The sequence below is a fragment of the Oenanthe melanoleuca genome, chromosome 1, assembly GCF_029582105.1.
Source record: "Oenanthe melanoleuca isolate GR-GAL-2019-014 chromosome 1, OMel1.0, whole genome shotgun sequence".
NCBI lineage: Eukaryota > Metazoa > Chordata > Aves > Passeriformes > Muscicapidae > Oenanthe > Oenanthe melanoleuca.
Window position 1 is genome coordinate 49,538,943 of NC_079333.1, and position 27,198 is coordinate 49,566,140.

At 37.4% G+C, this 27,198-nt stretch overlaps 1 protein-coding gene and 1 long non-coding RNA gene across 10 annotated transcripts in view; one reads left to right on the forward strand and one right to left on the reverse strand.

Annotated features, from left to right (window-relative positions):
• The first annotated feature begins 22,907 nt into the window (after nucleotides 1-22,907).
• LOC130251481 (uncharacterized) lies at nucleotides 22,908-25,632 on the forward strand. The gene is made up of 2 exons (XR_008840161.1): nucleotides 22,908-23,636; nucleotides 24,428-25,632. It is a non-coding gene; the product is annotated as an uncharacterized LOC130251481 (long non-coding RNA).
• POSTN (periostin) overlaps nucleotides 24,513-27,198 on the reverse strand; it is a 30,848-nt gene continuing 28,162 nt past the window's right edge. For all 9 annotated transcript variants that reach the window (XM_056488121.1, XM_056488113.1, XM_056488055.1 and 6 more), the window contains 2 exons: nucleotides 26,244-26,285; nucleotides 24,513-25,740 (listed from right to left, as the gene is read on the reverse strand). In XM_056488121.1, coding sequence (XP_056344096.1) covers nucleotides 25,700-25,740; nucleotides 26,244-26,285 — 83 coding nt within the window. In that variant the 3' untranslated portion in view covers nucleotides 24,513-25,699. The remainder of the gene's footprint in view (nucleotides 25,741-26,243; nucleotides 26,286-27,198) is intronic.

The window sequence follows — 27,198 nt, forward strand, 5'->3', positions numbered from 1 at the left end:
GTCTGTACCCTGCACTGTTGCCTGACTTTATTCAGCTCCAAAGACAGATTCTGTTTCTGGTAGTCTTCAGTAGATTTTGTCATCTGTAAAATTAACTCTATATGTATAATTACCTTACAGTATGTGTGTATTTATTGGAAGACTGAAATCAGACCAAATCAATTTGCCCATGCACAGAAAGGTCCAGAAGAATGGACTGCTCAGGCTCACCCATTTACACGAAGAGCAAGAACCCTACTCCCAAGAGAGGGAAAACTTGCCCCCAGGACCCTGGACACCCTGTGGACTGAATCCATGGACCCAGGACTGGTGATCTTCTTTCCTCTCCTATCTAATGCCTCTTTCACACTCTGCTTCTTGCCTCTAACGTTTTAGTCTTTTATTTCTCTTACTATCAGAGGACAGGCACAAAACACATACCAGTTTCCATGCTGAGTGTGTAGTTTGTTAGCAAAACTTGGTGAGCTTGTATTTTTGGAACTCTTTTGGCTTTTGCCATTCTCTTTTGACTATGGGTATCTATGCATCACCCCACGAAGGAGCAGGATGCAACATTTTTACTGGCTTCATAGGCAGAATGCCATATCATCATTTTCTTGCAGGAAATCCTTAACCTTAGAGTAGTATTGTTTTCATAAACTTAGAGAAATACTGCTTGTGGGTAGATGATGATATTTGCACATATATAAAATTTCTGCCAGCTCATTTCCATAGAAACTTCTCAGAGTCACACAATACTGGATGAGCCCAGTGACTGAAGCCAAGATTTAAATAAGGAAAACACCTCTACAAATCTCTTTATTGCTACTTTGCAATAGGCCACTCAAATCAACTGATGAATACATGTTAGTGTATGAAAATTTGTTTATCAGTTATCATTGATAAGCACTTTACCTGATGATTACCATTTTTGAGGGTTACTTTGCTGATTTACATTCCTCCTTTTGAGCTTCCAGCCATCTGAACCTTCTTCACACAGCTCAGGTAGAAGATTCTTCCCCAAAATTTAGGGACATAAACAATTCATTTACAGGCATGGTCTGAGAGAGGGTAGGCAGGAATGGATGCAAATGTAAACCTCCTTCAGGCATTTCTAAGAAGGCAATTCTCTTTAGCAGGAGAAGGAAATATCTTTTCTTTTTTTGCAATTCATTTCCATTCCCCTCTCCAGATGTTTATGTCCCTTGGGCTGAATATTGAATTGACAATTTGTGTGACTGAACTCAGAGGTAGCTGCCAACAAAATTCATTTGAAAGAAAGAAAAATAAATATTTTGATTGGTCTTTCAATGAAAAATAAATAGCCTTCCTCTGAAATGTGGGGTCTGAGTATTCTTTCTCGTGGTTGTTCTCCAGAATTTAGTACATTTGCATATAACAGTAAAAAATCCTAATTTTTAATCCTAGATGAAATTAAGATTTTAATTATCAGCTTGGAAATCAGAGATTTTCATCTTCTGAGGCTGGCTATACTACAGCAGTACTAGTAAAAAAATAAATTATGTATTTAATATTCACTTAAAGCAGTGCGTTATTAGTTTTTTTTATAAGGGTCCTAAGTAAAAAGTACCAGGGACATGCATTTACAACTGTCTAATTCATGCCATATTCATTACTTTCACAGTAAAAGTCTGTTTCCTGGGATTACTAATTCACTGTTAAAATAGAAATAAAGAAATACAAATAGAAAGAAACAGATATTATAAATAGAAAAATCCTCATAAAGTTTCAATACAGGCAATTGTCAACACTGGCACCAAAAAATATTTTCTACTGGCTTTTTTAGATATTCAAATAAGAAGAAAATATCTTGAGGAGAAATAAATTAAATGAGACAAACCAGAACACTGGCATCACAACAAAGGCAATTAGCAGCCACAGGTGGCACAGGGAGGTGAGAAAGGCTGGTGTAGAATTGCAATATCACTTCTGTACAAACTGAGTCCTAGAGCAGAGTGATCTGCTCTGTGATTACACTCAAAAGGAACAGGAAGTCAGAAGGTGGTTTCACAACCCAGTTTAAAGTGCATTCCCTGACACTGACTTCATCTTGTGGGACAGGCTGTTGTGGTCCCTCTGGCTTTATTCTAGCCCTTTCTAGCTTTATTCTATTTATTCTTGTATGTTTTCTCATGTTTTCTTTGATGCTTTTGTCAGCTGCAAGTCTTCAGCTTGAAGATGCACCAAGCAAAGGGTGTTGAAGAGGGAGAGCACAAGAAGCAGCAGCTTTTGTGCTACTGGTATGGCTGAGACAGTAGCATTGTCCCCAGCCTTTTAAAGGTGGGCATGGATAGAAAGGTCTCTTACAATACCCATATAAATTCCAGGGCTTTTAGAGCAATGGCAGATTCAAATACATTAAAGAAACCTTTTTTCTTATCCAGGCATAGGTTTTTAAAACGGTCTTATTAGCATATTTATCTCTTAACTTTTGCTTTTAAGGCCCAGGGTTCAGAAAATAAAAGAAGAAAACTAATCTGTTTTGGTCTGCCTGTTGTGCTAAAGAAGAACCAGGCAGGTTTTTGCTGCCTCCATGAAATGGATGCCATGATCTCTGCAGATAGCCTAAATCCATCCTGTTGCCAGTAGAACTGGTTGGCATCCTTGCAGTACCATTACTGTCTTTCTTTCTTCCCTCCCATTCCAGCTTCCCCCTCGTTTGTCCTTCTCTCCACCAAGAAAAATCCTAGTTCCTTCTCAGTTTTCTCATCCTTTGTTTTCTTTATAAAAACCAATTAGCCAATAATTTTCCTGAATGTCTTATTAGTCCGTACTTTTTAATGGATCACAGAATCTGCCCTTTTTTTTAATAGGAGAATAATATTAGTTATTCATTTTTTACAGTGTTAGTGACCTTCTGCATCCTAATCAGTCACTCTTCTGCCAGGTCACGTGTCTAATTCCTTCAATGTATTTTCCAGCCTCTCAGTTTGGTGCAACCCACCGACTTTATAGGAATGTTCTATTCTTTCCCTACTATTCCAGGAAGTTATTAACCAAACCCAGTAAATGTATTTATGGGATCCTAAGAGAAATGTATCAAGCACTTCAGGAAAAATCATGACTAATGGCTTTGAGGATCACTCTTCAAACATGTGTGCACCTTGTGATGATTTCCTCTATTCCACATTTCCTTGGCCTGCATATGGAAATTTCCCAACAGTGTCAAAAGACTTGTGGGGACATGAAGCCTAACAATACCATGTGTTGGCTTTCCTTTACCATCTGCCATGAGAGAAAGGAAAATTATTTCAGTGGCTGAAAAGCGTAATGGCAAATACAGTAGCACAATGTAATTATATATATTACACCCCTCATGTTCTGTTTCACCCTGTCATTAGAGGTCTAGGGGTGGATGCTGTCCACATTTCTTAGACATCTGTTTCATTTAACTATGGTAAATCAGCAATTTCAACTGGAGGACACATCTTCCTAATCAGGAGTAGCCTAATGTTATTGCCTAGGTTGCAGGAAAAGCCTTTATCCAGTTAATCCTTGTCACTAATGAGAGGCTGCACATGATACTATGAAATTTTGTCCAACAAACCTTCTGCAAATTAAATCATAAATGGTTTCTATGCCATGAGTGCAGAACTAGGCAAAAGTTCTCCATGCAGATTAGAGTAAGAAAAAATAGTAAAGGCTGAGGGTTGTATGAGAGGATGGGAAGGCAGCATTTTCACAGCTGCATCTCAGAAAAAGTGAGCCTCTGAAGCATTTGATGCTGCAGTAAATTTTTAACTAAATTTAAAAAGCCCCTGTCATTATCATAGATATGATATAGACACTTCTCAGTGTCAACATTATCTACACTATCCTCTCTTGGAAGTAATCAGGATTTGCTGAGTGCATCACACCAAAATTGGGACTTTAGGACCACAATTTTTATTATTTTATATACAATTTTCACTAAATTAACTGCTCTGTGGAAATTTCTGTTGTTGCATTGTTCATGAGCCAAACATTTTTCATTCTACTACGTATTTTCCTGCTTCCTCATCAGTCTCCCAAAATGTTAAAGCATCTCTACTATTCTTTTCAGAAACAATAAAAGGCAAGACAGGTAATAAGCCTGAAGCCAGCAAAAGGGAGGTCATAAACCTTAAAATATTTTAAAATTACTGCTACTTGTCCCAGAAGTACACTCATACACAGTGGTGTATGACAAAGACGAAAAGATGAAAATTTGGTGAGATTTTTTACCCTATAAATCATAGTAAATAAAAAAAAATGATGCTATTTAGTGGCAATCACTCCAAAGACAGTACAAATACATTAGATCAGAGGGATTCTTCAGCCTGACAGGCCAGCTGGGCTGCAGTGAGACACTGGCACAGGTCAGATTAATCCACACTGAATCTGGCCTGTATCCAAATATTCACTGGAACCAACAGGCCACTTTTAATCCCACCAGATATAGTTTGAAATACCTCTGAAAGTAGGACATGGGAAGCAAACACAATGCTGTTAGACATAAGACTGATCAAATCACAACACTTGAGTATGATTCAGTGTCCAGGGCCATGAGCTATGCTTCTGCTTAGTGTAGTACGTCTGGCTGAGGGTTCCACCCACTTGCTGTAGTCACAGTGAAATCATTCTTCATTTGTTCTTGGTAATCTTTTTAAGAATGTTCTTCTGGAATCTAGTTCCTCAAACATGCAGTGTAAGTCTTCAATAATTCTATCTTTCTTAAATGGTTTGTTTTTTTGTTTTTTTTTAAATTTAAAAATATAACTGCTCTAATACTACTAGGAACACCTTTCTTGATAAAACTAAGTTGAACATTTCTTAGCCTTCCTTTGTTAGGTATAAGTTTAAAATCCAGACTCCCTCTGATTTCCCACGGGTGTGTTGTCCCCAAAGCAATGCAAGTCTACCAACAGAAAACAAATAAATCACAATTTAACCTAAGTACAGCCTGCAATCTGGTTTTGCTTTGCACAGCAAATATTGTGTTTCATTTTTCCTTTCCTTTCCTTTATATATTCTGATAGTTTATTTGTCTTTAACTGTACCCATAGTTTAGACTGATGTTTCATATGCAATTTTTTTCAGACAATAACTATAAACAAAGACACCATTAAATCTCCAGAGCTTTCTTGTTTCTTTCTGCATCTGTTTTTGACTTTGGAATCAATTTCTACAAGACCTATTAGAAATGTTCCATACTGTTTCAGTACCCTTCTTCTCCTTATATCTTACACAGTTACCAGGTCACTGCTTGTTGCTGCTGTTGTTTTTATTAGATGCAGTTTCAGATGCAGTCATCTTTCTGCTCCATGAGGCCAATAATGTTAATCATGCTGATTCTAAAACCATCTGTAAGCAGAGATGAGACTTTTTTTTGGATGCACTCATACAAGCAATGATTTCAAACCTCTAAATGTCCAGGTACTGTCCAGAAGGCAATAGTCACTCTATAAATGTTTGAAATAATTTGAATTTTGTATCAGGGTTCTGCTTATCTCCCATTCTGCTGTAGTGTTGCTGCAGTTAAGCAATGGCAGCTGTTTGTGACATGTGATGATCTAATTTTATTATTTATTAAATATTGTTAAAATTCAGAATCATATAAGACTACAAATTTTGATGCACTTCTAAGGAAGTGGAATGTGCATCCTGAAAATTTTACTTTCTGGAAATCATCAAAGGCTCCATAAATCTCTAAAACTAATAATATTCTGAAGTATTGTGAGGTGACCCAACACCTCCTGGAGGCTGGATACCATAGTGAAAGAAGCAAAGTGACAAAATGTTGGCAGGGAAACTGAGGGTGCTTTGCCCTGGCATCTCTGCCTTACAAAGTTCAATTACAACATTGGTCATAAAGCTCAGGAAAATTACCTGCAATGTGTACAGCAACTGCTTTTGAGGGCATGATATGGGGTGTGGAAGATAACATACCTCTCTGTTTTAATGTACATGGAAGAGGTGCTGCTTGGCTTCTTGGCTATCTGAGCACTTCTGTGGTAGTGGAGCCAGGTAGGCTGACAAGGAATGGGAAAGCAGCAAGGGCACACTCCTACCATGGAATTCAATACCAGTAAAAGGGAAATCCCTGTGACCAGGTATGAGAAAAGCACTTGGGATTAATGAAATTAGCATGCTATCTGAATTTTATGTATGAAAGAAACTGGGTCTAATGCAATTAATTTTAGGAGTTATGTGCTTAGCTTGTAGGTATGAATATTCCACTACTAGCTTGGGATTTATGGAGTGCATTCCCAGACCCTTTTCAGCTCATAAATTAGCAGACTGGACTGAGTCCAGGTGAGTGCTCTGTGTGAATTGAAGCCCAGTGCCTCCAGAGAGCACTCGTCAGCTTTCTGGCAGGAGCAGCCCTGGCCTCGCACTGCAGCGCTTCCAGGGGTCACCCTGCAGGGCAGATCACACAAACACACAAACCCAGGCTTACTTTTCTAAACAGAGGCCTTAAGCACAAGGGTACAGAATATTCTGTGTAATGACTCATGATTTATTTCCCCCCTCCTCCTCCTTTTTTGAAAACTTAGTATTTTGCAACAAAGGCTTGAGGAGCTGCCGTGCTCGACGAATATCAGAAGGATCTGTGTAGATCAGCACTGCATTCAACTGGGAAGGGAAGATTTTCTACAACCATTCCTTTATTTTGTCCAGGTTATGCTGAATATATGACAAATATGTTTAAAGTGAGCTTGACAGCAAGGACCTGTGTGCAGGACTTAGCCCAGTGAGGTGTTACACCCACAAACTGGCCCAAAGTATTTTCTTTTGCCTGCTCTCTTTCCATCACCCTGTGTATTTTAATGTGGTAAAGCTTCAAAAGGACAGGTGTAGAATGCCTCACTCTAGCAGAGAAATTCTCATAGAAGCTCATATAAACCTCTACAGACTGTGGTAAAATCCAAGTCTTTTCTTTCCTCAGTGAGGATAATTGCTAGTAGGAGATGGCTGCCACCATCATAGTCTTCCTTGCTTTCTTTTACAGTTTTAAAAAGAAGAAATGTCACTATCCTACCTTAGCTAAAACACATTCATAATTATCAGACCTAACAGATCAGATCTGTCAGTCAACTTAAGCGGATTTCAAATGAGGGATAGGATAGGTGTCAGTTTACTGAGCTCTGAAGTGTTTCTGGGACTCTGAACCCAGATACCTATGATCTTTAAAGCAAAAGAACAAAGTACCCACAGAACCTGCATACTTTTAGCTTTAGGTGATCTGACCACTGAAATGGCTTTTTCTCAGTGACAGCTTGGGATTTACTAAGCTAAATTCCATTTAAGTGTCATATTAAATGCATAAGATCCTTCCTGGATTTTAGCCAGCCTCCAGGCTAGGAAGCTATTTGGCCTAGTGATTTAATGGGTATCTTACTGTGTGAAAGTTATCAGCATACTGCAAAGCAGAACAAGTAAGCCAAGTTCTCTCAGTTTCACACAAAAACTCCCTTAACCTCCTGAAGCCCTGTAACATTTACATTGGTGCAACTTGGAACTTCCCTCCGGGAATTAATTTTCTTTTGCAGGCTGATTTACAGCATTTCTTTGATGAATGGCAAGAGAAGAGCTAATTACTGTGTGCTAAGGATGTATATTCATCCTTAAGGAAAATGGTAACAGATCATGGTTTGAGACTGTGAGAAAGTTATAATGAGGAGGGAAGAGGTAGCTTGTAATATCCAAAGCCAGTTCCTTCATGCTCTGTTTGCATGGCTCTGATGAATGTGTATGTTAGTGATGTATGTGCTGGGTACAAACTGTTACCTCTCAGAGTTTGCTTTCAGTGATGCACTCCAAGGAATGGGAGCCCTGAGCACAGCTGTGTAAAGAAATGGCGTGGAAGTTATTTGATTTCTGGGAAGGGACGGATCTCGCTTCTCTGCAATGGGCTGTCTAAAGGTTCTTCTGAGAAAAATGTCGGGAGAAAAAGCTTCTGCCCTCATTCTTATTTGGAGTTATAATTAGAACATCTGAACCTTACTACAAGAGACCACAGCTGAAGGAGGAGATTCCCAATTGGTGAACTTGTTAAATATGACTGCGCGTGATAAAAAGAAGGAAAAAATGTAAAAAAAAATGTTTCATTAGCTTGCTGCTTTTCCAGACCTGCTGAAGATTAGCACTGTTTTTGTGTGATGGAAATACTCAATGAATGCTTTTATATTCTATAAAGTTACACAGCAGTTTGCAGTGGACTGGCCATCCAGGCAAACTCACACAGAAATGATACCTCCAGACACCTGAGCTCTCTCGCAATGTATGCTTTTATTTTCTGAGCTTGTCAATGTAAGACACCCAGAGTAAACAGGACCAACTTGCATTCACAGCAGGAAATACTCTCTTCTCCAGGCTGAACTGTCCCAACTGTCTCTCAGTCTTTCTTCAGAGCAGAGACATTTCAGTCCCTTCATCATCTTCACAGCTCCTTGCTGGACTGTCTTCAGTATATCCGTGTCTCCTTTTACTGAGGAGCCCAGCACTGAACCCAGCTTTTCAGATTTGTCTCACTTGTTCCAAGGAGAGAAGGTTCACCTCCCCTGACCTGCTGGTGATGCCAATTGTTAAGTAAAAGCTGCAGTTGCCAGGGTACTTTGGAAGGAATTCGGTGCGATGTGTCACATTGACTCAGATGTTTTGGGTGTTTTGGGCATTTAGAAAGAATGTGTCATCCCTGTAACACAGCAGTCAGCTGTGGCACAGTAACCTTGCCAAGACTGAGGCATCTTTTGGTCAATTCAGAATTTTAAGAGCAGGGGGAATAGTCAATCTGTAAAGCAAAATATTACTGTGCAGTTTAGCAGCCTCCAATACTTATCAGGAACTTAAGGTGGAGGTAGGGATGGTAACTCTGGATAAAGGGGCTTAATTTCTGTTCCTGCACTTTTTTCCACTACTGAACACTTAGGTAAAAACTAGTTGTTAATAAGGAATTCAGTGTTACAGGTAAAGTGTGAGGCAGCATAGAAATTTCTGAATTTTACTGCTAATGTTTCAGAAAAGGCAGGCAGGAAATGCCAGTAATGGAAATATTGTTCATTACACTGTCATTTGCTCATTCTTTTGCTGGTATTTGGAAAAGAGTAAATGTTACTTTTGTCATTCTTCAAATGGGAAAGGAATTGATTTCCTTGCTAGTTACACATAGGAAATGTGATAATATTTGTAAAAATATTACCTTATTAAAGGTTAGAATATTTTTTTAATTTTGTGCCTTTGAATTTTTCAAGCTAGACATAAATGTTGACTTATAAATCTTGATTTTAAAAACCTTCTAAAAAATTCAACCATGTAATTTTATGAATCATTAGTTAAATATTTTTTGTGGATAATTTCTAATGAGAAAGGATTGTGTCCTTTAGTGAAATGACAATGAAATATCATTGTCTTTGCCAACTATCTAAAGAATCTCTGAAACCTTTGATGCTGAGCTGAGGTCAATGTACTTAAAATGTATTTACACAGCTTTGCATCCACCTCATTCTGTAGGTGAAGTGTCAATTAGACTAAGTTGGGACCACCAATGAATTCTTGAGTGAGTGACTGAGTGACTAAAGTACATAAAATTGTGCTTACTGCCATAGGGTAATATAACTTGATTTTTTCCCAATAACTGTTGGATAAATAATCATTATAATATAATTTTATAGAAGTCAGATCTTCTGTCAGTTTGTGTAATTGGGTGTATTCTCAAATAGTAATATGAAAATGCAGTTACAGCTGTCCTAATGATTAACTTCTGGCTAACAAGCTGTGTTGACATTTTTTTTAAGGAATTAATCCATATAAAACATATATCTTCTTGTTTTCTTTGTCAAATGAAAAATTAGAAATAGCAAACCAAGGTTTATCAAAAATATCTGGTAAGAAAATGCTTAATTATTTTTAGATGCAATTTAATCACATTTTATCAATTTTCTTCTGAAATTTCATTTTAAAACACCAACTGAAAGGTCAAAAATGCTGACATAAATGTTTCTTCCATTTTTAACCAAAATTATTCTGTGAGATTTCTATGGGTAAACATACATGATTATTCAAAATAAAATAAAAAATTTTGGTATAATATATTTGTTATTCTTCTGAATACATTTTCCCCTTTCCATTAAACAACATTTTATCATCATTAATTTTGTTCCTTTGAAGTCTTAAGATCAAATCAGTAATGCAAAGATTAACTGCTCTAACTACAAACACATGGAGATAAGAGATCACAATGTTCCTGAAGAATCCTAAACAGCAGCAGGAGAAATGGCTCATATTTTTATGTCTCAACACACTCTAGTATAGAACAAATGAGACAGAATTGTTGGTGTGAGAATTACAATAGATCACCTCAGATCCTTAGTTTTTTTTAGAAGGCGACCAATATTTCTGAAAATAGTTTTTGAATCCTTATAACAGTTTATAATCACCACAGTTTCAGTTAAGAAAATTTAGCCTGATGGGCCTCACATGAAGCAGAATACAAAACAGTAGTGAAGAAATTTGGGTTACATATCTTTCTTTTTTCTTTCTTTCTTTCTTTCTTTCTTTCTTTCTTTCTTTCTTTCTTTCTTTCTTTCTTTCTTTCTTTCTCTCTCTCTCTCTCTCTCTCTTTCTCTCTCTCTTTCTTTCTTTCTTTCTCCCTTTCTCCCTTCCTTTTCTTCCTTTCCTTCCTTTCTTTCCTTTCTTTCTTTCCTTTCTTTCCTTCATCAGCCTGAGCTGGGAGTGTACCACCTAAAGTTTATTTTATAAGCTGGACCTTGGCTTTACATTTCTCTGCTCTTCAGGTGACAAATTGCCAAGTGATTGGAAAAATATGTCGGTACCCAAAAGGGGAAGAATTTCTGTGGTACTCAGTGCTGCAATGCCTGAAAGCCTGGTTCCTGGCTCTGGGATGGGAAGTTATGACATTGGACCACATGGTGGGAGAAGGGATGTGCAGGACCAGGCTGGGTTTGTGTTTACCATTGAGAGCCATGACCTGCAGCCTTTGTTTGGAGCGGGGCGCGGAGGCGCTGGGAGAGAAGCTCCTCAGCCTGGAGGACATTGCAGATCCCGCTGGCACCATCTCCACAGCTCTACAGCCCCTGGGAGAAGGCACTGCCCACCGAGGGGGGAGACAGGGATCTGCTGAGTTCACACCTGCTGTTTTACTCACAGGTCCTCTGGCTCTGCAAGTGCCGCAGCTGAAACCTCTTCCTCGAATCTGAGAAACTCCAGGCTCTCTGTGTGATTTATGGGATTATGCGAAGCCATAAATCTCCCGCCACAGCTAAATGCAACAATGATACTGCTTGTGTAACAATTTGCGTCAGCTTTGCTTGACCACATCTGTGCCGATGCCGAATTGCTGAAGGGCTGAGTAATGGCTGTACAGAGAGCATGGCTGAAATAACACCAGGCTCCCTGGCCACCAAAGGGAACTGCTTCACCTTCCCCTGGCTCTCAGGGGATTACCAGAATTAGATAAACAAATCCACCAGAGCTCCAGTTAACCTCAAATGAAGTGACATCCTTTGAAAAAAACTAAAATAAACCCCCTGAGGTTTAGCTGGCAGAAATATCCACAAGCAGTGTCCAGCTGATCTTTCTGTATAGAAGAACACTTCACAGGATAGAATATACCCATCACCATCAGTGTCTGGACCAGAATGCCAGAGAAACATCAAGAGCTCATTCTTTTTCTTCAGTAGCAAAACTAAACTGAAAATCCTTCAGTGCTTTTAAAACTTGAGTTTTACTTCCTCACTTCTGAATTTTGGGTTGGTGCCAAAAGAGGAAATACTTGACTGCTCTAAGGTGCTCTATTTAGATTTTCCACAGCTGAGAATAAAACTGCCAGAAAATGTGTAAGAAATATTATACTTTGTGAAATTTACAACCTACATCTGTAAACTAATAGACATTTGGATAAATACAACATTTGGAAGAGCTTTAGTTTTAGAATAAATGTTTGGCCTTTACAAGGGATGTGCAAGATCTAATGGGTGCATGCCAAGATGAGCCTTTAACACAATCAGCATATTTTCACATGGTTGACAAGCTGCCCATATAATACCAAATTGCAAAAGCAAATCACTAATTGTGGGACTGAGCCAATGGAGATTATTTCAAAGGCATGTTATACTGTATGTGTAACACTGAAAAATTGTTTTAGGGACATTTAAAGAACTTTCAAGAGACCCATGAAAATGTTGAGTTTTTTTAATGTTTCCCTTTCCTTGCATCCAATAAGTCTGTTACCTAAAAGGAAACCACACATTTTTAACCTGAGTTCTAATTGACCATTCTCTCAGTTGTGATTTTCCTTGATATTTATATGTGCTTGCTCCAGAAGTTTTCCAGTATTGCAGTCCTCTTCTATGAATTCTATTAATTTCTATGAATCCTATGCAATAGGACTGAAAATTCATGTTTTTCTGTTTTCTCCCTTTGTAGAAACACTTCTTTAAATGTTCCTGTACTTCCTTTCTCAAAAAAAATGTTTCACAGTAATCTCTTTTAATTCTGAAGTTAGGTCACTTTCTTTTACCTCCTAGAATAGAATTAATTAGATACAACCAATTAAAAACCATTCAATTTTCCAAGCTTTAGTTTTGCTTTTTTCATTCTGCTCTAGAGAAAGACCTTTGCTCCTTATCTCTGGAGTTAATTTTGTGAGCAACTAGTCTGACTTGCCTGGGGAGCAATATCCCAAGGGATTACAGAAAGCATCAAATTGGTTGGTGGCTTTCCCTTTCACTGTTCCTGCTGAACAAAACTTCCAAAGCTCTTGTTGCTGTTTAAGAACTCAGCAACCATATCCTAGTACTCTCATGGTGTTACTCTCATTTAGTTTTTTGCCTTAACTTTTCTGGTACCCACTCTGCGTGGTCGGCTTAGTTTTTATTTCTTTTTAACACTTTCATCTTATTTCCACTCTCTGTGTCTTTTCTTTGTGTGCTGAAAGGGAATGCAATGCTTATATGCAAGTCAAATTACTTTCTTGCTGCATTTCCTATTTTTTCAAGACTAGGTGTAATTTGTACTTGTCTTGAATTCTTTATTTCCCTCTATGATAGTGCCAGCTCTTTTAAGAAATTTTTCACATTCTTATATTTCATTTAATAATGATATAACTTGTCACTATTCACATGATGGGAGCAAAGGTATTGCTCTTCAGTTATTTAACTCAGACCTTCAGATCTTCAGACCTTCAGCTACAGCCCACATGTTCTATCATGGATTTTTGACCACAGTAAGTGGGAACTGTCATTGTTTACTTTGAGAAAAGAATATGACCCCAAGGGGTAAACAAAATTATTGATAAGAATTTTAAGAGTTAAAATTAAAATCCTAAGCAGTGAAGGATTTATTGGCATGAAATAACACATTACAACAAATAGGGAAAAAGCTTTTAAATGCAAATATTGCACCAAACCCCAAAATGACATCTCAGTAAGCAATTTTCATAACTTAGGGAGCCATGAAACCCAAAACAGGCAGAACAAATGCAACAAAGCATTAAATTGCAGTGTTATTATCTATCATAATATATTTGCCCTGGATCTTTAGGCCAGCAAATATACACAGACAGAAGAAACCCAGAAACTGCTGAAAGCTGCCAGATTTGGCTTTTCAAGAAGCTGAAAGATGATGATGAAAGTATGTGAAGTAATGAGAGCTTTTTAAAGGACTCAGATGGTGTTTAAAGAGCAGCTGAAGGTACTCATCACACTGCATAGCAGAAGCATGTCCTCCTGACAAAGATGTGTGCAGATGTTTTGTGTCCCTTATCCTAGAAGTCAGAAATGTAGAGGCAAGGAAAATGTACTGTGAATGTATGACTTATGAGTCCCCGTGCCTGTGACTTTCTCCTATGTTTTTTTTTTTTTTTTTCTTTGAAGAATCATAGAATCATAGAATCATAGAATCATAGAATCATAGAATCATAGAATCATAGAATCATAGAATGGCCTGGGTTGGAAGGGACCTTAAAAGTCACCTAGTTACCCCCCCTCTGCCATGGACAGAGCTTAGAGCTCCATCCAGCTCTTGATATCTAATCAAAACTGACTCTTTTTGAGAATAATGAAATGTTTGAATTCATAACAGAAGAATCACACTGTTTTAGACCTGCCTGGAGAAGAAAAACTGTGTGCTTTAATTCAAACGCCTTTATTGTTAAAATAGTTAAGACATGTTCTGTCTCTTTGATCTCCTGTGATAAAGAAGACTTAATGATTGATTTAAGTAGTAGTCTTAAATAAGAAGAAATGAAGGAAAAGTTTGCAGCACTAAGAATCTTTAGGCCACTGACAGATTTTTGTCTCTTTCCTGGAACTGCATAATTAAATTTTGGGCACCAAAATTCATGTAAATTCATGTTAATAATTAAAAACTGAAATAAAAAAACCCACTTGAACAAATATAAAGTTGATAATGGCTCCATGAATCCCAACTTTTAAGTGGATAAATACTTAATCACTTTTAGTCCTGTTATGTTCTCTGACAATGTATAAATAATTCCAGAGAACACTTCCGTGCAGTTCAATGCAGTGTTTTAGAAGGTATAATTCTAAAGTGTTAAATTATAATAATTTAAAAACAAGTAATTGCTTTCAAGTTACTTTTGTGGCATGTAAGATCAGAAAACAAGGTTGTTATCAATTTCCCAAAAGAGTCTAAAGACAGAAAAGGATTAATTGAACAAAACAGTTCTATCAAAGTATAAAATTGCAGCACACGTGGTGATAACTTAGTTGTCTAAAATGCAGAGCAAAAATGAATTTTCTCATAGAAAGTTTCAATTTCTTTGAGGGGGAAAAATCTTACTAATCTGCACAAATATGCCCAAAATATGTTGACTGAAAACCTCCCATGACAATCTCTCCTGGAAAGTGAGTACAGGTACCTGACATGAATCCTGAGCCAAGGTCAGGAACATAGACTCGTGCAACCCACAAAATCCATTTCCACCATTAATTTTTGACGCCTCAGTGACTACTTTATTGTACATTTCACTGCCATGGAAACACTGTGTGTATTCATTTCTAATGAATTATTCTGCCTGATGTAGAATTTTCTGCCTTCTGCACTGACAAGGGAAAAGAACCCTGAGGGATACTATTTTCTCCACATCTAGGGACAAGATAATGGACAGTTTTTGGGAAGTATGGAAATGAGACACTTCAAGCTACTCAATGGCCACAGGAAACTCCAGGGATCCCAGGTAACAGTCCTTGTTTTCTAAGAGTTTGGGAGGTTTTTTTTGGTAGTGGCAGTAATATTAGTATTACTATTAATCTTGTGATTTTATATAAAATATTAATTTTAATTCTAAATATTTATATTTTATGAAAAGGAAGAACTGCTCATCTTCATCATTAAAAAATCCAACTAAAAGATGTGATCTGAAAAAAGGGGAAAAATAATTTTTATATATATATAAATATGATAGAAACTTTCTTGGATGAGGGTAAACACAGGTCTTCTTTCCTTATATGTGGCATATACTCTCTTAGTATGAAGACATCACATATTTTGAATGGCTCATCATTTCCTTTAAATAAGAAAGCAAGCAGTGTCTTTTACACTTTTCCTCTTTAATGAGCTAGGACAATACATGAACCAGACATAGTCGTAATCTTTCCTCACTTAATGTGTATATGAAGTAGTTGCATCAGTGATCTCTAAGCATTTTCTGAGGCTCTGAAAATGTATTATTATTATTATTATTATTATTATTATTATTATTATTATTATTATTATTACTGTCATTACACTGAAAGTTATAGTCTTTAAAAGAAACAACAGAAACAGTACTTCTTTTTTATTATTTATTATTATGTGTATAGTCTTTATTACATGTGGACAATCTTTCTTCATATAATTCAAAATTATAAGCACTCCCTCAAACGTTTTTGCATTTTTACAGCTAGTTAAAAATTGAGACTGCCTAAATGTTTTGACAATGAAGTGTAAATACCAAAGATTAATTCTAACACTGGATACCTTAAAAGACTTTAATGAAGATAGCCAAATACTCTGCACGCTATGCATGAGGCTTACATTCATTACAATGACACTTCCTTTTTTGGGTGAAGAACACTCACACAGGCTGAGTGAAACAAAGCAAATCCCCAATTTAGAAACATGAAATGTCCCCTGGATAACTCAAGTGTTTTTGTGCTTACTGAAAAGGAGACTGAATTCACTATAGTGAGGTAAGTCTCTTGTGTAGACTTACCCAAAAAAGAAAGCCTTATTGCCAGTAGTTAAAGTGCCAGAGACTTTCTTGTGTTCCAGGGTGTTTGTATAAGCAGGCAGAGAACACTAGGGGTGATTTTACCAGCAGCTGCACTTCCACCAGCTTGTGGAAATAGAAAGATTTGGGAAATGTGAACATTTTTGGGGGTTATGTGAACTCATCTGCAAATCACTCAGAGCTGACATTTTTGCCAGCATCACCATCAGTGCATTTTCAGCTGAGACAGCTTGTGTGTTGAGTCTCAACTAACTACTAACAAAAAACATAATGATAAGAGCAAGCTAAAAATACTGAGATTGAGATTGAGCTGAACAGAGGAAACAAAAATCTTTCCCAAGTGAAACTTGGAGAAGTGGGTGCACCTTTAGTGATGACCTTACATTCCATAATATAATCTGCCATGAAGGATGGGATCACAGCCATAGTTTGTACTCCCTTTGCTTTTGTTGCAGTATTAAAAATCTATCCTGGAATAACACCCAATACAAACCAAATGAAACAAAAAGCCAAAAAAGTAAGTTAGGGTAAATTATTATGCCAAAGTTTTCTGTTATTATGTTGGAACATTTCCTGTGTGTGGAGGCTGTAGTGGATGATCTGTTTGGTCTCTCATCTGTCTGGCTAACTACATTATGGTGTGCCTGAAAGTATCCCAGTAATCAATTGAACATCATGTCTTCACCTCCTCTGCTCAGGACTCCTAGGATTCACCTAACTTTAGATCAGGCTCTGGTTACCTATCTTCTTCAGCTGTGTTTTGCCCCTGAGACCCTTCCTTTCCTGATTTCGTGGGTGGAGAAGAATTTTAACTGTGTGGATGGAATCTTTGGTCCTAAAGACTTGTTTCCTTGCTTGTCCACACCAGCTTACCAAATTCAGCACATCACTGCCCTTGTGCACATGTACCTGGATGTCCTTCTACTGGAAAACCTGAGCTGATGAGATGATGGTTTCTATAATTGTAACAAATGTGCCCCCAGGCCTGGAAAGAGAAAGCTCTCCCAGATTCACCAGTTAAGGCACATGTATGATGTTCTCCAAAGCAAAGCATTTCTTAATTTTATCAGCAGAAATAAAGTCTAGTGTAAGTGAAAAGTGCTAAAAAACCCAGGACAAACATCCATTGTGTCGAAAGCTGTAATAGAGAGAAATGTTTAACCAGGCAGGTATCCATGGGGAGGCCTTCATTGCCTTATGTAATTGCTTGAACCTGTTCTTTTATCACGGGTGAACACTGGTGTGTTCTGAGCCTATAGCTTTCGGACTCTGCTGATAGCTGGTGGCTATGCATAAGTGAAGGGATCTGCTTCAGGGACATCACACAAGTGCATGAATCCAAGCCTTCTCTCAACCCTATAATTCTTTGGTCTGTGCCTACCCAGTGTCAGAAGTAGTGTGAAGTCTGTGTTGCAGCCTGGCAGAACAATGGGCCATGAACTTCCATAGAGAGGTTGCATCCAGTATCTACAAATTGGTGAAGTTCCATGTGTGTCCTGTGATGTAAATATTGTGTGTTCACTTTTAAAACTTGGAAGTGGTGTATTGACAAACTGCTACGGTTATCTGATGTTACAAAAAGGATGATGGGCTAGGTAGAAAAATAATTCTATGAGTGAATTAGCAGGTCCTGCTTCAGAGAGCTCCAGAATGCTATTATCCAAAACAGACTCCTTCTTTCTTAGATGCCACATAAGTAAACCAGATTCCTCATTACAATTCTGTTTCAGTCAGTCATTCCCTTGGAAAAAACCCTGAATATGAGTAATCTAAATCAAACTGTGTTTTAACTAACAGCATCTTAGACCATAACCCAGGTGTTCCATTTTGCACACTGGTATTTGAAGGCCAATAACATCTGCAGCTTCATCTAGGTGATAGTCATAACTGCACACTTTCCTTTCCCTGGACACTGAGGTACCAAGACACATAATCTGTCTCTTTACTGCAGATGACAGGCTTAGGTACCTGCCTTAGTTTCAAAGTTCCAGAGGAGAGTGATGTCGATCCAAACCACCCACATTTCAGGACCTTTCAACTCCCTTTGTTGCACTTAACAAGTGCTGGAAGCAGGACTGTCTCATGTACCAAGTCAGACACGATGTGATTTGAAGTTTTATTCAGATTCAGAGTCACAACTCCTCATTAGGTTATTTAATAAATTATGAGTGGAGAGACAGTACCAAAAGAAAGGAAAAAGATTATGATGTAATCCTGCCTCCACTAAAATTGACAAATCTCCCGCTAGTGTCCATAGGGTAGGCTCTCTCCTCCCAGGTTATATCTACCTACTGTCTCTGATGAAATAGCTGTTAAAATCTGTGCCCCAGAGATATATTTTGCATACCTCAAATTAATCTTATGAGGTGACCTTTATGTCTGGTACTGGATCAATTAGTGAATACTCCATTTCAGCCCCAATGAAAGGCTTGTGTAGCTGAAAGATTGTTGTAGTACAGCCATTGCCCCCCCAAAAAACTCTTATTTTCTTGTAGATTGTTGAAATGACAAGAAGAATAAAAAATAAATAATGGTATCATGCAAGAAAAACAAAACAATTAAATTGCAGGTGTAAAAGTTGAGCATGTTAAATAGTGCAGAGAAATGAACATAGGGATGTATCTAACTAGGGAAGAGATTTGTTAACTTGATCATGATGCTCTTGTGTGAACTGAGAGTACTTCCACAGTGCAGGCTTGTGCCTGACCTGCCATCACCCTCATGTTCAGGTGAGCCTGGGTCATACAAGGATTTCCTCACCACACTGTGGTTTCCCTGAGCGGAATTCATGGTGACCAGAGCAGAGAATGAAGCCAGACTGGCTTCTAACAGTGCCTCATCACCCATGAATGAATAAAAAAAACTCCAGGAATGGACATACAAAAGGTCTGGTTTTTATTTTCATTCATTACTACTTATGTGGTAATTTTTCACTGCAAAAATATTTTTAATAGCATTCACACAGAAACCACAAAGAGTTAGATCATAACCTCACAATTTGATTATATGGGAGTGTGGAACTTTGGACAAGGAGAAAACCACTTATCCAAAAGAGCTGTTTAGCAGTTGGTCTAGGATCTTTGTGCTGAAAGTGTCAGTGCAGGGCATTTTAGACAAATAAAATGATTTAATGATTAAAACAGAATTTACCATTGAGCTACCCCTTGGGCAGGGCAGCCCATGATTAATGGCATGGTTGGGTACTTTAGCACAGCTAAGCCACTGGCTCATAAGGTAGCATCTGACTCTGCTTGCTTACATAAAATTTAGAGGAGCTTTTTTTTTTTTTTTTTTTCACATGGCAGTTCAGAGTGGCTGGTTGCTGTACTAAGCTAATTTAAATTGTACTGTATAACTGGGCTGTGAATTTTGACATTTCCAATTGATTACCCAATTTGAAGATGTGCAAAATTATAGACATGGTAAAATCATGGTGACTTTTGGCTGGTGGCATATATGGACAGATGAGACAGGCACATTCTGAAGATTTCCATTGAAAAAACTGAAGATGCACATATAGTTTGTTTTTTGTCTATGATTAGCTAATACAGGCTGATTTTCTCTTGTTATGTCAGTAATCTGTGCTGCTGCTCACAGGTAATTCTGGCTGTAAAACCATAAGCCTAGGGGCTTTCTGAACTTTGAGATTTGGGCTCTGTGTACTAGGTGCCAAATGAATTGAAATGGTTTCCTGACTCATGGGCACAGCCCTGGTATCATGGCTGCCTGTGGATGAAGACTTTCAGACCAGCAAGATTTTTAATGATGAAACTGAAAAGAATGCTGAATTTTATAATTATCTGCTGCAACACTCCTACTGATGTAACTTTACTTGATTCAACAATTACACTAAATAGTTCTTTATTGCATGGTGTTGAAAAAATAATTTGATTTTGGGACAGGGAGGGTAATACATAGGGACATTTCCAGTTCATAAAAAATCATTCACAAATCCAAGTGAGTCTCTAAATATTTTTTAGAGCTCTAGTTGGCCTTAGTGGAGCAGTGGGTTTGGACCAGATGACCTCCAGAGGTCCCTTCCAACCTTAAACATTTATTTCTGTGATTTCATGAACCACACATTCTGAACTTGTATGGCATCATATGATGGCAAAAAAAGAAAAAAGTCTCAGAACTATGAGGCCCTACACAAACTAAGTAAAAGTCAGTAGTTTGTTCAAAACCAAAATAGCTTTTCAGTTGTACATATGTTTCAGGAAAATATGAGTGAGTGGATTATTGTCACATTAACAGGGATGTTCATCCTTGGTATAGCCAAAACAGTTGTCATTTCTGCTGAAGGGCTGCTTGGTGGAATACATCTGCCTTATTTGATGGCAGGTAAGCCAGAAAGGGGAACAAAATATGGGAAAGTGTCTCTGAAGACAGTATGAGAGAATGGCTGATGGAAGGTACCACTCATCTGGGTAAAGCATTATGGACTGTATTAGTGGGGAACAATCCAGGCTTGGCAAGTAGACTGATAGCATGATCTAATAAGACTTTACCATCTGTAATGTCTCTGACCTCTAGCTGGAGGAAGAACAAATACACATTTGATATGCAACTGTTTTGTTCCAGACTTGCTTCTGTTTGGATTGTGGCATGACATATCCCTGGCTCATGTTTTTAGAGGCCTTTCTGAGGAGGGGAGGTGGAGGAGAGTACACATTCAGGTGTTGTGCCAAAAGAGTTGGGTTTTTTTTTGCACACATAAAGGTCCATTATCTTGGCAATGCTGCTTGGGCTTCTGCAGGCTTGTACAGGAGGTAAGGGTCTTGCAGGGGTTACATGCAATATTCCTGGGATAAACCTTTCCAAAGACAACCTCATCCATATCCAATTTCATATGGAAATTGAAACTAAAAAACCCAAAACAACCGCAATATACTTCTTATTTTAAAAAAGTTCTCTGCCAACACTCCTCTTTAAAAATTGTACTTACTGTATTTCCTGTTTCTGTCCAGCTGGGATCCAGAAATGAGTTATCCTTCTGCTTTCCCTGGAAAGAACAGACTTTCCCAGTTATGTCTCAACTGCTTTTTTCTCGAGATGGAGCAAGAGGGCTCAGCAGTCTCCTCACCACTCCATCTATATCTCCAACTGCCATACAGGCACTTTGTAGTTGTGGTCTTCATAGGAGACAGAAAAAAGTCTTACTAGGTCCTCCAGACAAATGGACCTATATATCTGCAGACAGATGGATGTGGGATCTGGATTTACTATGGACTGTGGTGACTGAGTGACAGGCAGGCACCTGAGATTTGGGGGATTGCAGGGACACTGACAAGCTTAATAGGTCATTTCCTCTATAGTCAGCAAGCTGAAGAGTCTGGGGTAATTTTCTGGAAATCATACCCCAGATCACTCCTGTCTATGCCCCTAAAAACATCCCTGTCTCTTCCCTGCCAGTGCTTTTTGCAGTGATGGGTTTTCCTCAATTAACAAACATGTTGTTTGGATTCTGTGTAGCATGAGGTTTAACAAGTTTAAGTGGAAGGGCCATGCTTGCATCAGGCACTAGGTGGTAAAAGAAGCTGAGGACAAAGTTATGGTATTGTGGATGAAGGCTGCATGTGCCACTGGATCTAAATACACAAGCGAAATCTCTAGTTATGTTTTTACTTAGTAGTATATATGAAAGATAAAGCCAAAAGTCAAGAAATCAGAGCAGACAGGAGGTGCATCAGATCAGAAAGTGAAGCAAGAATGCAACACGTGAGGACTGATGGACATTATGATCCAAAGTTAGTGCTGATGCCATTCCTCTGACTTGCACATTCTATCATAGAGGTTACTTTTGTTTAGCAGGGAAGAAATCCATAAAAGAAAGGTTCATATCTGTGGTATTTAAAAGATGCTAGTTAAAACAGCAAGAAAGGAAGAATTTTAATCTACTAGGACGTTAGAATTCAATTAGTATGGCTGTAAAGGAGACCGAAAAGTCCCCTGAATAGAAACTGTTTCTACTTTTCAGTGGATAACATGCTGGGCTCCTAAGAGATATCATCATTCTGATCCTAATTAATTGTACCACACAGAATTATTTTCCTGTATAGAATCTGTAGCTAATTTTCATCTTTTGTGTCAACTGTGAAGCACAAATCCTGTCTATCACTGAATGTTTTAATTAGTCTTGGTTTAAAAACAAAGTAATACACCGAAGCTAATTTTTTCCATATATTAAAAAAAGATTAATGCTATACTGAAAAACAACCTTTGGCAATACTGAGAGGCTTGTATTTCACTGGGATGTTATAAAAGCCAATCCTTTGGAGGAAGGGGACACATAGGAGGAGGTGAACCTTTCAAATCTTCACACTTGGGGCTTATTCAGAAGAGAAGTGGAGGCAAGTCTTCCTTTAATAATAGAACATGAAGCCCTGTGCTGCTATAAATCTTAGAAAATCCTGAATGACCCTATTACATATCTTATGATATAGCTGGGAATTCTGAAGCTCAGTTCTCAAAGGAATCAGTTCTTCTTTCATTTGAATTGTGCTTAGGCTTTGGTATCCCTACTCAGACCCTCCATCTGGGATTGGTGTTTGTCAGTTCTGAGCTTTGGAGAGGAAAAGAATTAATTACAATATAACTGATGTCTAAGGACTACTGCCTCCATCCATTATTTTATTAGAATACTTTGTGGACAAAAAGTGGAATTCTATATTTAGTTTTGCTATTCCAGGTCTTTTAAGAGATGAACAACATGGAAGGAAGGCCATACTAAGTTTGCATTGGAGATGGTCACTTGCTTAGCACATTTTCAGTTGTCAGAATGGAAATGATAAAAAAATCCTTCCTGCCATTTTTTTTTTTTCAGATTTCACACCATTGTCTTTATAAAGGAATCAAACTATTAATTTTATTTTTCTTAGATAATCTTTCATATTTCATGGTTTTGTAGATTATTTACATGCATTTTCTGCTGGCAAAACTGAAAAATTTTGTAACACTGACAGTTCAAAATTGCTCTGCATTAGTTTTCATACAGGATATCAAAAGAAGCAGAAGAAATATTTTGAGAATTCCATCACCAACTCAACTGTACATTCCTGTTATAAATACCTGAGAGACTATAAGGAAACACAAAATAAAGTGAGTGCTCTATTGCTAATGAGAATTCTAACTTGTTAGTATGTTAACCCCCTGTTTAATCACATTACAACAATTTAAATTGCTCTGAGGTGAGGGGAAATAAATAGGAGGGCAGGAGAAGTTGTAAGTTCTCCAAATTTGCCCTTTGGTAAAAGACTGTCTGTGTTGGCACAGAAATGGCTAAACATATGAAAAGCAAATAAAAGAACATGTTGATTTTCTTTCTACATTGGGTTGTAGAAAGGTTGTTGTTCAGATAGCTAGGAAAAGTCACTCCACCAAAAAAAAGTCACTGTTCATTGTAGCTGGGCAGACATCTATGGTGGTCTAAGAAGGACTGAGAGGGATGATGTATCAAGGAACCAAGTTTTCATGGAGGAATGACTTTTATATACTGTTGTATTTAACTTGTATTATATAGTACTATTATATTATGAATTACATATTATTAATAGATTATATTGAAGAGTGAGGTATGAAAGTATTTTAGTGAATACCAGATGCTTTAAAATGTTCTCAAAGCAGAAAACATATCAAATTTATGGTATGCCACAAATTCACAAATTTGTTCCTAATTGAAGAAGTAAAATTGTCCTACCACAGGATAGGTTTTGATCCATTTTTTTTGCTACCTTTTACTTTCTTCCCATTTTCTGTCTGTCACTACTATTCCATTTTCTTCCTTACCTCCTAATCTTTTTTGAGGAGAGAGCACAGACACCTTCTTCCCCTAAAATAATCCTGTCTTGACTGATAGCTCATATGAAGGAAGAAATTTAAACCCAATGATTTAATGACAATCAAATGTCCCAGAGAAAGGTGACAGCTTCAGTTCACCTTTCAGATAGTCCTAAGAGCTCTGATGCTGCCCTAAAAGCCATCTAGGCCTTGCCAGGGTTAAAAGCTGTCCTTCCATTAAAGCTCTATCATGGCAGATGCTGAGGTTATTCAGTAAGGCTGCACAATTTATCATCCCCATTCTCAGACAGCTGTACTGCTCTAGGAGCACTGTTCAGGGTATGTCATTGCGGAATTAGGGAAGGTCTTTAGTTGTTTAAGGAGAGTGATGCAGTTTAAGTCCATTAGCATGTGCTAAGTAACAGAGGGAAGCATCAGTTTGCTTAATTACAAGTTATATTAAAAATCTTAAGAATATTTAGAATTTACTTTGCTATTAAAAATGTTTACAAATGAAAGCAAGCACAGTTCAGCCAAATTTTTTATTGAGTATTTGTTTCAAAACAGAAGTAGAAAAGCATGTTAGACAATGCCTCTGATGATTTGGTCTACAAAATTAAGGAACTTTAAGCAGGTTTTTTCTACTCCATGAATAATTGTCTTTCATCTTTTGTTGATAAAGGCAATTTCTACGAATACAAAATTAGAGTTATAAAATTGACACAATTTACAGAAAACTCCACATTAGTACCAGATATTAGCAAAGCATGTTTTGATACAAAAGCTTTAAGACCTGGCCTCATTTTTGTAAGACCTTTTCCCATGCTGAGTTAACTGTTTGCATGCATTTTGTTTATTGCTTTTATAATCCACTTTAATAATCAAAAGACACATTAGGGAAAAATGGGAAAACACATAAAAATCTCAGTATATGTATTGTTATAGGATTCCTTTAATGGGAATGTGATTTCTTATAAAGAAGTCAACATGATCTCTAGTACGTTGCAAGAAGCTCATAATATTTGCATTTTTGCTTTTTCCAAGAGCTTCCCTTAGCCAAGTTACTAGAAGGCATTTGGATATGCAATATAGGACAAAAAAAACCAAACATGATAGATTAATATAAGGCATATTTGTTTGCTTAGAAAAGGTAATGTTACTGATATTACCAATTTAAACACATGAGGAATTGTGACTTATAAAAAGCATATAATACTACTGAACCAAAAGTGCTATGTTAACATCTCATATTTCCTTAGATTACTATAAAAGTCACCTGAGGTGATTCTTTTTTTTCCCCTTATATTTCTTATTTAGTGGAAATAATAATAATAATAAAAAAATACACTCTGTATTGTTCCCTGCTCATTTTTAATCCAATCCTGCAAGCACTTACTAGCCAGCAGAAGAAGGAATCCTGGTTCTACAGAAGTTTTTGGGCTTCCAGGATCCCATCCTACATTGTGCTTACTATCAAGAGCAGTAAAAGCACCTTCAATGGGCTGCTCCTAGTGAGCACTGTGCTGGCAGTGAGTATCTGCAGCTTCACATCTTTTTGTGGATTCATGGTTCAGTTTACATTATGTCATCAAAACAAAGTCATTTTCTAATGTTCTCATTAAAAAAAAAAAACAAACAAAAAACCCAAACAGTTCCTCTCAAAGACCATGTTGCTAATTTGTAATTCTGTGAATTCTGTCTTGGCAAGTTTTAGGAATGATCTAGTCTTGTCCTCCTTCTTGCTGCTCCTCCTGCAAAATATGGAAAAAGAACTTTAATTATTACCTATAATTATATATAACATAGTAACACTGTATACTGTATTTACTTGTGAAAAGGAAAAATGAAGCCTGCTGATGACATTTCTCTCTTGTGCTGGCAGCTGTGAAATTAAACTGATCATTAATCAAACTAGCATAGATTCTGAGAGTTATAAATCCTGTGGTGGAGAATCCCAGAGTGCCATTTTCCCACTGTTAAAACTCCAAATTCAGACTTATGGCTTCAGATGGCTTTATTCTCATCTGAAACACATATTCAATAAAGCACATAATCTAGGTTGTTTTCAGACATCCTAAAAAAATAAGTAGTAATTCTAGATTTTATTGGGCTTTTTAAAAATAGAAATACAACTTTTTTCTTTTGAAATCTGTATTTTTAAGTGTTTATTTTTTTTCCCCCTCCTGACTCTTTAGATAACTGAGAATAATATTTGGTATGTGTTATGATGTTTAAATGCATGGCTTTTTTTTACCTTGTGTCCTCCTGGCTGGTTGTGCTTTCCGTACAGGTGCATCTAGAAAACAGAAATGTTGCAGTCAGAAGTTGTTTGCTGAAGCCTTTGAATTAAAACTCTTTAGAAATATTGGAAATTCATTGCTGACTTTTGAAGTTTGTTCTTTAAAATTATTCAGTAAATTAAGAATTTTGTTCCAGAAGCATGTTGGCTTGATCACCTGAAATTTGAATCTTATAATTCCCACATTTCTCTAATGAGCAGTCATCCATTAAACCTTAGTAACATTTAGAAAGTATTTTTGCATTTTAAACATATGAATTAATCCATTATCCACACTGATCTTCTAGAATTGGTTACATGATGCAGACAGATGTCAGGGCATTTTGTCTGTGCTCTTCATTCATCAAACACCATGTGAAACTGTCAGTGAAGTACAAGCTCAGGTTAAGGCACAGGACTCGGGTTTGGCAGTGGATGTCCAGGTCTGTTGCACTGACATTACTTCAGGAATTATTCACAGACAAAATTCTGGAAGCCATTGCAAGATGTTGGCCACATTTCCAGCTGTGTTTGGGGGCTTGATTTGTAACTGCATTGTGAGTATGATTCCACATTCAGGGTTCAGTCACTTTTCTCAGGATTCTGCTTTAAAAGGTGTAGCAGAGCTATTGAATAGGTACCACCCCCATTAGATACATCCTTTTTATTTCACTTATTCAGTGAGCCTCTGGATGTGTTTTCCTTTTTCTCATCAAACCTTGAGACTCCTTTTTAACAAGATGTCTCCTCGTGAGGAGGATAAAAACATTGCAAGCATGAGAAATAGTTCTTCTTTTACTGTCACAGAAAAGTTACTGCAGCAATTTTCCTTTACAACCATGAAATGCTTGTGTATTCACTTAAAAGGCTGCAGCCAGTTATCTTTTCATTCTGATGTACAGGGTATATAAATACACAGCCCTGAGATATA